This window comes from Anoplophora glabripennis, unplaced genomic scaffold (genome assembly GCF_000390285.2).
Source record: "Anoplophora glabripennis isolate ALB-LARVAE unplaced genomic scaffold, Agla_2.0 scaffold1069, whole genome shotgun sequence".
Lineage (NCBI taxonomy): Eukaryota > Metazoa > Arthropoda > Insecta > Coleoptera > Cerambycidae > Anoplophora > Anoplophora glabripennis.
The window spans coordinates 110,364-120,347 of record NW_019417143.1 but is presented as its reverse complement, the minus strand read 5'-3'; the positions used below and the strand labels follow the sequence as shown (position 1 = coordinate 120,347).

Genomic DNA, 9,984 nt, shown 5'->3' with positions numbered 1-9,984 from the left:
TAGAGATGTTTTAAAATCTTATGAGCTTTGACCTTCATATGCGCAGAAACATAATTCCGACCGTCGCCTAAATTATTCTACGTCCTAAAAACATTACACCTATTATTCACAGTCTCTCTCGAGCTCTAGCGTAAACAAGCCTTTGATCCGATTACAAATATCATAATAAAATGCCCTATTCTTTATTATTTTAATTTAAACAATAAAAATATATATAACGAACGTTCGCCAGTTGACTTTATTGATGCCCGAGCGCCTTAGTTCATTTCTAGTTGTAATGAGGCACGTGTTCTAATTCTGAGTCAATGTTTTCACAACGTGCTTATTAGAAGAATTATGGGGATACGCCACGCCTTTCGCGCATTTCGCGGCTCATGAGATATTAAAAGATCTCTACAACCATACCAGAGATATCATAAATAATATGATGTAAAAAACCGACCAATACGGCCCTGTAGAGCGACAATGGTGATACTTAGACCCTTGCTTTATAAGGCAATTCTTAATTACTTATCGAGTTCTATCTGTGGTTAAAATTTGATTCACTCGAACTGAAACACCTTGTATATGGCAAGCACCAAAGCAATTGTTTCTAAATGATAATAAACTTAGAAATAAATTGTAATTTTAAATAATTTACATTAGATTCAAAGCAACCAACACCATTAGTTTCATGCATTTACATACTACAAAATACATTATATAATAATTAACATAAGAACGCATAAAGTAATGGACATCTTTTTTTTTAGGTTGGACTCGAGTTGTAATTTAGACAAAAATTTTCTAAGACAGACAGTTATTGATACATATGCTATATGAACTTGCAAGAGACACAATTCAAGGCTGTTCTAAAAAATATTTAGTATTGCTGTAAAGAATACCATAAATCTGGAAGTGCTAACGAGAAGGCTAACATAGTTAATATTTTGGTGAGTATTAATTATTACTGATCTGATGAAATATGGTTATGTTTTATATTCTGCAATAATTTGCAATATTTTTCTGATGGAATAAACTCCAAAGTAATATGTAATTATTTACTAATGCAAGCACCTTTGTAGATACTGTTTCAAGTGCAATATTTAAGAGAAGCAGAATATGAAGAATTATTAGCATGAAACTGAAAAATTGAAGAAAGAACATGTTCACTGAATGATAAAACTTCTGTGTTTCTATATCATCTATGTTGTCGATTACCACAAAATGTGTTATATTTAAGATAAGGTAGCTGTTGTAGAGCATAGTATCGATTTTAGTTAAACAGAGCAGAAAAACATATCGATAAATAATTCTTTCCTGCCTGCCAGAAATAAAAGATTCTCTATCGACTCGATACTCGAAGATCCAGACCAAATGTCTGGTAAGTTTATATCGTCGTTACGTCTTCAAAATGTGACGTGCATATTTTCAGTAAAACGCGTTAAGTTCTGCACATTCGATAAACAACATCAAAACGCATAATCTGTTAAAAAACAGCCATCTTATTTTTTACAGAATTGTGACTGTCTGCGGTAAAATAAAAAATAATTGTAATTTCTTGAATAAAAAAGTCAAGAAACAGTTTCTTAATTCCACTGAACAATTTGATAAAGTTCACGTCATATTTTGAGGCAGTGACAAAATATTTTTCTTATTCAGTAATTTAAAATATTCTATAAAATTTGTGGTCATTAAAAAAAATTCCCTTTTGCAGTATCCTTTGCATTTGAAAAGAAATATAATGGATATTAAGCAAATGTAATTTGTTGAAGTTCTTGAGATGTGGACTTCTGTGACGAAATAGGATGATGCATAAAAAGAAATGTCCTTGTACGTATCTATGTTTAATTAGTAGTTAATACTTTTATAATCACTCTAATTGATAATCGATATCTATTGAAGATTTTGAAAACGTTTTAAACAAATTTTTATAACTTATTTAATCCATATTTGTCTTGTACATATTAATATTTTTAACTAAATCATATATATTAAGTAAATAAACTCGATAGTGTTATATCTGTCTTTAATATATTTCTTCCATTTTTAAAGTAATAAATAACTAAAAAAATAAAAAGTAAATATTGTTCAACTTTGTATAATAGGACCTTATTTCTGTATAACTACTGATAATTTGTTTTTAACTTTTTTTCAGGGAAGGCTTTGGAGAACATTAAGAGAAAATTAATGATGGTTAGGAATTAAAATGTTTCAAAATGGAAATATTTTCATATATACTTTGTTTTTACGTTAAAATTGTATATTTTAAAATGTTATATATTTATAAGAAAATAGATATACATACAAAATTAAAAGGGAGGCATATCTTAATTTACGCTTGGTTTTTGAGTATGATACAATAAAATGGTTGTATCATGGTTTTTGAGGTGTTGACAAACATCGACAATGACAGCTAGTAATCGTTACCAGAATATATTACAATGAATTTAATTAAAGCGTTTTTTAATGCTGGAACAATGTTGTTTTTTTGGAAAATTGAAAAAAACGAAATATGAGCGATTGCTTTATCAAAATAAAGCTAATATGTGTGATGTAACTACCTAAATGAACTTACCATATAATAGGCATTGCAGACTTGACCGCATACAGAATTGTGATTTACGAGCATATTTTCCCTTATTTCAATCAAACAACGTTGTATATCCCACGTCGGTTACAACATTGTTTTATGGAACTAGTGAAACAGGGTTCGTAGCGGCCGGGAATACCGGGAAAAGTCGGGGAATTTGTTATTCTTCATAAAAAACAGGGAATAGTCAGGGAATTTTAAAAATATTCATGAAAGTCAGGGAATTTGATGTTTGCAACTGGAAATTTTGTGAAAGCCGGCCCTGGGTTCTTGAAAGAGAAAACTATTTGTGGTTTCGAAACCTTTATCAGAGGTTGTTAGGATATAAAAGAGATTATGGAGTCCAGTCGAGATAAAATTTAATGCATAAACACCAATTATTATGTAAAAATGAACTACAAGTGACCTGGATTTTTTTTTATAAGTCAGGGAAAACCTGGAAAAGTCAGGGGATTCTTTATTACTTTTGAACTATGAACCCTGTGAAAATACAAAACGTATTTTGTAAAGTATGTAATATCAAATGTGATTTTCTTCTAATTTTGACAAAAAATTAAAGGTTAGCTTTAAATCTCTTCATAAATTTTAATTCAGTGATAAAATCTAAATTAGTTTTGAAATTCATTTTGAGAAAGATGTCGGTATAGAAATATGTAATAATTAAAAATGTTTTCACACGATTGAGATAATTTTATTACTGTCGGATGTTTGACAAGCCCTATAAGTAGAATTTACCATGTAATAATTTAATGTTTAAATTGTTTCACAATTTTTAAATACATTTTCATGAAAGCATCTTTCAATCGTGCAAAAAATAATAAATATAAGAAGTCTCCTAAGTGTATAATAAATTCTCGGAAATTGAAAAAATTCTTAATTTTACATTATTTTTTAAAAGATTTCCTCAAATTTGTTATAAGGCATTTACCAACCTGCTGTTTAATCTCTTAAACACTTATGATGTATATAACTGGTGTGAGCAAAGTCAATAAATAAATAGTGATTATGACAAATATATGTTGCTAAATAATTTGTGTCTCTGCTTACGATGGAAAAGTTTGCTTGTGTATATCTATTGCCTACGAAGATCTATAGCGACTAGTGTGGTATAAGTTGTTTTACTTGTTCATAACGGTATAGATCTTAGAATGGGCATATTATTGTATCTCATATGTTTCATGAGTTATTTATAACGATTTAGCAAATATATTAATAGGGTGAGAACCGCTGGATGTTACGTGGACGTATTCAGGTATTGCATGTCCCATTTTTCCGTTTACCAGTAACACGAGAATCCAATTTCCTTCTCTACATACTGATCACAAGAATTATATGTATTTGCAACAATTCTAATTATATTTGTTTTGTTTTTATTTTCTTATAATTTAAATGCAGTATACTGTTTGTGACGACCAGAATTTTATTAACTGAATATGGCATATAATACGCTTGCGCGAAAGGGGATCACGCCAGCAAGGAGTGCACTTCTCGTAATGAATCAAGGCGTTCAAGAGGTTAGTGTACTATGTAATTCAAGTAGTATTCTAACAAATTTTTTTGATTATGAACTCTCCTCGCATTCATGTAATTTGTGTACCTATTTTTTTTATAACTTTTCATTAAAAATCGTTACATTTAAATATATTTTCAATAATACCTATTAATTTTACCTATCTCTAAGCAGGTAGTATTTCTGAAGCCAATAACTGATGTAATTTAAAGTTAACAAAATTGTGAATTTGAGTTTATTAAATTCATTGTTAATATTAGTATTTTTTCAAATGTTTTGTTTATATAATTTATATAATCTTTTCATTATCCTTGATATTCAAAATCGAGATCGAAGATGTACTAGTTAGGTCAGAATATGAGACTGCGACGTGGTAAGTTGACTGATAGGAAACGTAAAAGAATCTGAAGATTAGAACTGTTCATGTTCATAAAAAAGTATTAGTGAAGGTAATTTTTATAAAATTAAGTGGTGAGCATTAAAATGTTCACTAAGTATTGGGAGAGTCCTATATGCAAAAAAATGCGTTCAAATCGCACAGTCCAGGCAAATGTTGTAGATCAAACTTGAACATTGTGCATATACAGGGTGTTTATTAATTGAATGCCGATACTTAAGGGTGTGAATCCTTGGGTCATTTTAAGAAGAAAACTTAATATCAACATATGTTCTAAACCTCTTAATTTTTGAGCTACAGGGTGTTACAGTTTTAAGAAAAAATTTACTTTTTTATTATAATTTTCTTATCACTCCAGATATTTTTATGAAATTTTGTACACACCTATTAATCATTAAGGAGCATTGTTTGATGTAAAAAATGTTTTAAAATCTTTGCCAATGACGTCCGTACGAGGTTTGAACTAAACATTTTTGAAGAAAAAAATGGTACGCCACTGCTTTTTCTAAAAACTAAAATTATTTTTAAAATCTCCATTTATTTTACAGCAAATTCGGTCCCTAGACTTACTCTCGTACGACGCACCATTTGCACGTAAAAAAATGAAAACCAAAAAAAGTTTTTTCCCCAAGTTCATTGAGACTGCTTTTGATATTTTGTTGCCATTTTGTAGACACCCACCATGCGTGGAAACACTTTTTGTGGGGCAAAAATTAATTTTCTACTTTCACAAATGACGTTCACGTAGGCATAATATTAAATGTTTGGATAGAAAAAACGGTAAGCTCATTAAATGCCCCCTTAAAGCAAATGAAATAAAAATTAGTAGGCTGGGTAAAGTGTCATAATGTATTTATTATGTATTTACAGTAGTTGTTGAAAGTGTCCTCCACCCACACGTATGCAAGCATCTACTCTTCTTCGCATAGACTGACGTACATTTTCAAAAATTCCTGGGGTGTCTCTTATGGTTTGGCAGCATACTATTATACGATTTCGTAACTCTTCTTCGGTTTGAATTGGCACTGCGTACACTAAACTTTTCAGATGACCCCAGAAAAAGTAGTCTAAACTATTAAGGTCGGGAGATCTGGACGACCATGATTGCGTTCCTCCGCGGCCTATCCACCGATCGTGATAGTTGTGGGTGTGTGTCTACAAAATGGCAACAAAATATCAAAAGCAGTCTCAATGAACTTGGGGAAAAAACTTTTTTTGGTTTTCATTTTTTTACGTGCAAATGTGCGTCGTACGAGAGTAAGTCTAGGGACCGAATTTGCTTCAAAAATGTTTAGTTCAAACCTCGTACGGACGTCATTGGCAAAGATTTTAAAACATTTTTTACATCAAATGATTAATGATTAATAGGTGTGTACAAAATTTGATAAAAATATCTGGAGTGATAAAAAAATTATAATAAAAAAGTAAATTTTTTCTTAAAACTGTGACACCCTGTAGCTCAAAAATTAAGAGATTTAGGACATATGTTGATATTAAGTTTTCTTCTTAAAATGACCCAAGGATTGACACCCTAAGTATCGGCATTCAATTAATAAATACCCTGTACATATAAAGTATAATTACTTTTCTGGTAGATTTAATGTGGGAACTGCATTTTTTGTTAATTTGTGGACTACATTTTTGTTGAAAATTAAAAAAATTTCTTCAGTGATTAGGTATACGTGAACATGTATGTGAAAATTTTGATGGTATCCAATCCTGTTTTTTAAAAGCTTTCACCTATCTGTACTTTATATCAACATCCTTTGGAAATCTGTAAAAATTAAAATATTAGATTCGGAAAATCGAATAAGCAAGTATAAAAATTTGGTAATTATTTATTTTACCATAAAACTGATATTTTTAATCAAATTTTGCCAACCCCCCTTTTCCAGGGTGCAAAGCAAGAATTTGAAATTAATTTTTTGTTACTTTTTCAATCGCAAAAAATATCACATTAATATTCAGCTCCCTCAAAATTACGGGAATTGGAAAAATTTTATATAAATTGGAGACTTTTACGTAAAGTAAATAATTATTACAAATATGTTACAATCATTTATTCAGTATTTTATTAACAATTTATAATAATATCACGTTTACCATTGACCATATGTACGAACAAAATTATAAAGTCAACCCTGGAATACTCTGACCTTAACCAAGAAATGGCGTATACAAGGTGTAACTGAAATAAGTATTCAAAATTTCTGAGCTTGTAAAACAAGTGGAAAAATTGCGAAATCTTTAGTACAATTTTTGTCAGTGGCGGCTCCTAAGGGAGCTACGCTCTCCTAAAGGGGTAACCTCGGAAACAGTTTTTAATGCGTAACATCCAAACGGCTCGACATTAAGTCACGAAATTTTGGTGAGATATTAACCTTGACGTGCTTAATAAGTCTCATAAAATACATTTCAAAATTTGCTACAGGGGCGTGAGAAAATGCAGGACTCAGGGACAAATTTAATCATATCTTTTTTGTAGTCTATTTTTTCTAGTTCCCGACTCGAAAATATTGAAATTTGAAGTATTTAACATAAAAAAGGTCCTCTTGTTAAATTTCACTAGGATGTGCCGTTTTCCAGTAAAATCGATTTCAGTCATTCCCAACGTGCTCCAAATTCAACTTTCATTACATAGCAAAATAAATTAATTGCAGTGTGCCATGGGGAAAACAACTAGTCTGACAGTTAACAGAAATGTCAAATATTTTTAACACTCTTAATAGTAACAAATAAAAATATGGTGATATAAATAAAAGCTAAAAAATAGATACATATGAGATTATTTATTAAACTATTGTAAGCGGCTGAAACTTTTACGTAACATTTTAACAGATTTAAACCATTTAGTTTAGTTTAACAAATTAACCAAATATCTTAATTTCTTTAGCAGAAAATGTGCCCTAGTCAAGAAGACAGACTAGATTCAACTTTCAAAATGTCCGCCGTTTGCCCTAATGCACGCACGTAACCTGTTTTCCAAAGAAAATAGGTTCCGGTATAGTTTGTGCTCCACATTGAGTTCATTAAATGCATTTTCTATACGCTGACGCAACTGTTCCTCATTGTCAACAGCTTGGAAATACACTTTTTGTTTCATTTGACCCCACACGTTAAAATCCATTGGGTTGAGGTCTGGTGACCGTGGAGGCCAATTTATGGCAGCATCATTTCCTCGGCCAATCCAGCGATTTGGGAAGTGCTCGTTTAACCACTGTCGACATTGACGGTTGAAGTGAGGAGGGGCGCCGTCATGCATGTACCATAAGGAACCTCGTCTTACCAAAGGAATATCCTCTAAAAATTCATACAATCTAGTAGACAAAAATTGATGGTACATTGCTCCGGTTAAATTTCCAGGCATGATGTGATATCCAAATAGATTATTTCCTAATGTGGCAGCCCAAACATTTATTTTAAATGAATGCTGATAATGGGTTACCTTCCGAGCATTAGGATTTTCTTCGGCCCACATATGTTCATTGCGCATATTAAAAACACCGCTTCTGGTAAAGGTAGCTTCATCGGTAAAAATAATATTCGATAGAAACATCGGATCTTCGGCTTGCCTGTCTAAAACCAACTGACAAAACTGTCTGCGCATGGGCCTGTCCTGTGGTAAAATGTCTTGGGCCTGTCTATAATGATAGGGATACAATTGTTGTTCTCTCATTATCCTCCATACTGTCATATGAGACATGTTATTTTGAACTGATAGTCGTCTTGTACTAAGTGTGGCGTTAGCTTCAACTAAATTTAAAATATTTTCCTCATTCAGGACATTTCTAATTATTCTACGCCTGCCTCTCTCAAAATTGTTCCTTTTTAACGTACCCCGTTCTTACAAACGCCTTTCTGTGCAAAGAAATGTTTTGTAATTGGGCACATTTCTGTTGGGAAACTTTTCACCGTATCGTTGTGCGGCTGCTCTTGCGCTTCCATGACATTCACTTAACGTCAAAAGCATATCTACATACTCAGAAAATGTATACTGTTGCATTTTTAAATTATTTGATATTTTAATGTACTATAAAACGGCACTGCGATAACTCAAATGAACCCAAAAATACTTGACATTTCTGTTAACTGTCAGACTAGTTGTTTTCCCCATGGCACACTGCAATTAGTTTATTTTGCTATGTAATGAAAGTTGAATTTGGAGCACATTGGGAATGATTGAAATCGATTTTACTGGAAAACGGCACATCCTAGTGAAATTTAACAAGAGGACCTTTTTCATGTTAAATACTTCAAATTTCAATATTTTCGAGTCAGGAACTAGAAAAAATTGACTACAAAAAAAATATGATTAAATTTGTTCCTGGGTCCTGCATTTTCTCACGCCCCTGTAGCAAATTTTGAAATGTATTTTATGAGACTTATTAAGCACGTCAAGGTTAATATCTCACCAAAATTTCGTGACTTAATGTCGAGCCGTTTGAATATTACGCATTAAAAACTGTTTCCGAGGTTATCCCTTTAGGAGAGCGTAGCTCCCTTAGGAGCCGCCACTGACAAAAATTGTACTGAAGTTTTCGTCATTTTTCGACTTGTTTTACAAGCACAGAAATTTTGAATAGTTATTTCAGTTACACCTTGTATAATAGCTCAAATTTACGTTTTGTATATTGCTCATTTTACTTATCTAGAGAAGGAAACTTTTCGGCTCTCTTCACCAACTTGTTCACTTCTATTTATACAATGTCCTACAATACATTTGCCCATGAAAAAATAACTAATTATTGAAATCAAAGCGTCACGTACAGCTCAAGTTTCCAGATACGAAGCAGATGCTGGGTGCTGGGTTGTCTCTGTGATGCTGCGCTTACGATACATAAAAGGTTATTACCGTCTTTTTTATGGACCGTGATTCGAGGCATGTCATTGCGAAAATTATGTTTGAGTGTGCGAGAGAGACAGACAGTACCTCAGTACATGCTGTCTCACTACTGATTGGTTAGTATCAGTGTTGCCAGACCTCCTGTTTTAACAGGAGATCTCCTGTTTTCACTCTCACTCTCCTGTTCTACTGTTTTCACAATGAGATCTCCTGTTTTTAGTCTCAATGTCTATTCTTCTGGTTTCTCTATGAAATAAACTGTTGATTATACTAATTTTCCTCAGAATAAGAATATTTTAGTACGACGCTGTTCTCTAACGGCACTGTGTTCACATACTTATTTAAATTTTAAATCCGCAATTCGCGTTTATATGAACTGGGCCTAACAAGGCGTTTCGTTTCGTTCGTTTACTTCAGCGGGATTCTGGGATTTTTTATTTTGACAACTGACAGTTGTCAAATCACGTGACGTACCGATGTAATTGCAAACTATTAAACGAACTCCTACAATTATATATTATATAATATTTTGCTATATTTTGTGCATGTGTTCCTCTATTAAAAAATATATTTATTAAAATCTCCTGTTGAAAAAAGAAATCTCCTGTTTTTTTGGCTACATTTCTACTGTTGACAGAAATTTCCATCTGGCAACACTGCTT

The 9,984-nt window shown here is 31.9% G+C and overlaps 1 protein-coding gene and 1 long non-coding RNA gene across 3 annotated transcripts in view; one reads left to right on the top strand and one right to left on the bottom strand.

Annotated features, from left to right (window-relative positions):
* The window catches only part of LOC108913423, a 5,325-nt gene extending 3,120 nt beyond the window's left edge, over positions 1-2,205 (top strand). Inside the window, exons 3-6 of the long non-coding RNA XR_001964621.1 lie at positions 753-932; positions 1,065-1,363; positions 1,697-1,812; positions 2,138-2,205. This is a non-coding gene — a long non-coding RNA (uncharacterized LOC108913423). The remainder of the gene's footprint in view (positions 1-752; positions 933-1,064; positions 1,364-1,696; positions 1,813-2,137) is intronic.
* Positions 2,206-5,314: 3,109 nt separating this feature from the next.
* On the bottom strand, positions 5,315-9,366 carry LOC111692167. 2 transcript variants are annotated; one of them, XR_002763160.1, is made up of 2 exons: positions 9,247-9,366; positions 5,315-5,634 (listed from the first exon to the last, which is right to left on the bottom strand). XR_002763160.1 is itself a non-coding variant. In XM_023455974.1 (2 exons), the coding sequence occupies exons 1-2, from the start codon at positions 9,116-9,118 to the stop codon at positions 5,344-5,346; spliced, it is 309 nt and encodes a 102-aa protein (XP_023311742.1). In that variant the 5' UTR covers positions 9,119-9,199; the 3' UTR covers positions 5,315-5,343. The 2 variants fall into 2 exon arrangements, 1 of the variants encoding a protein (XP_023311742.1); XM_023455974.1 differs by lacking the exon at positions 9,247-9,366 and adding an exon at positions 9,101-9,199.
* Between the last annotated feature and the right edge of the window lie 618 nt (positions 9,367-9,984).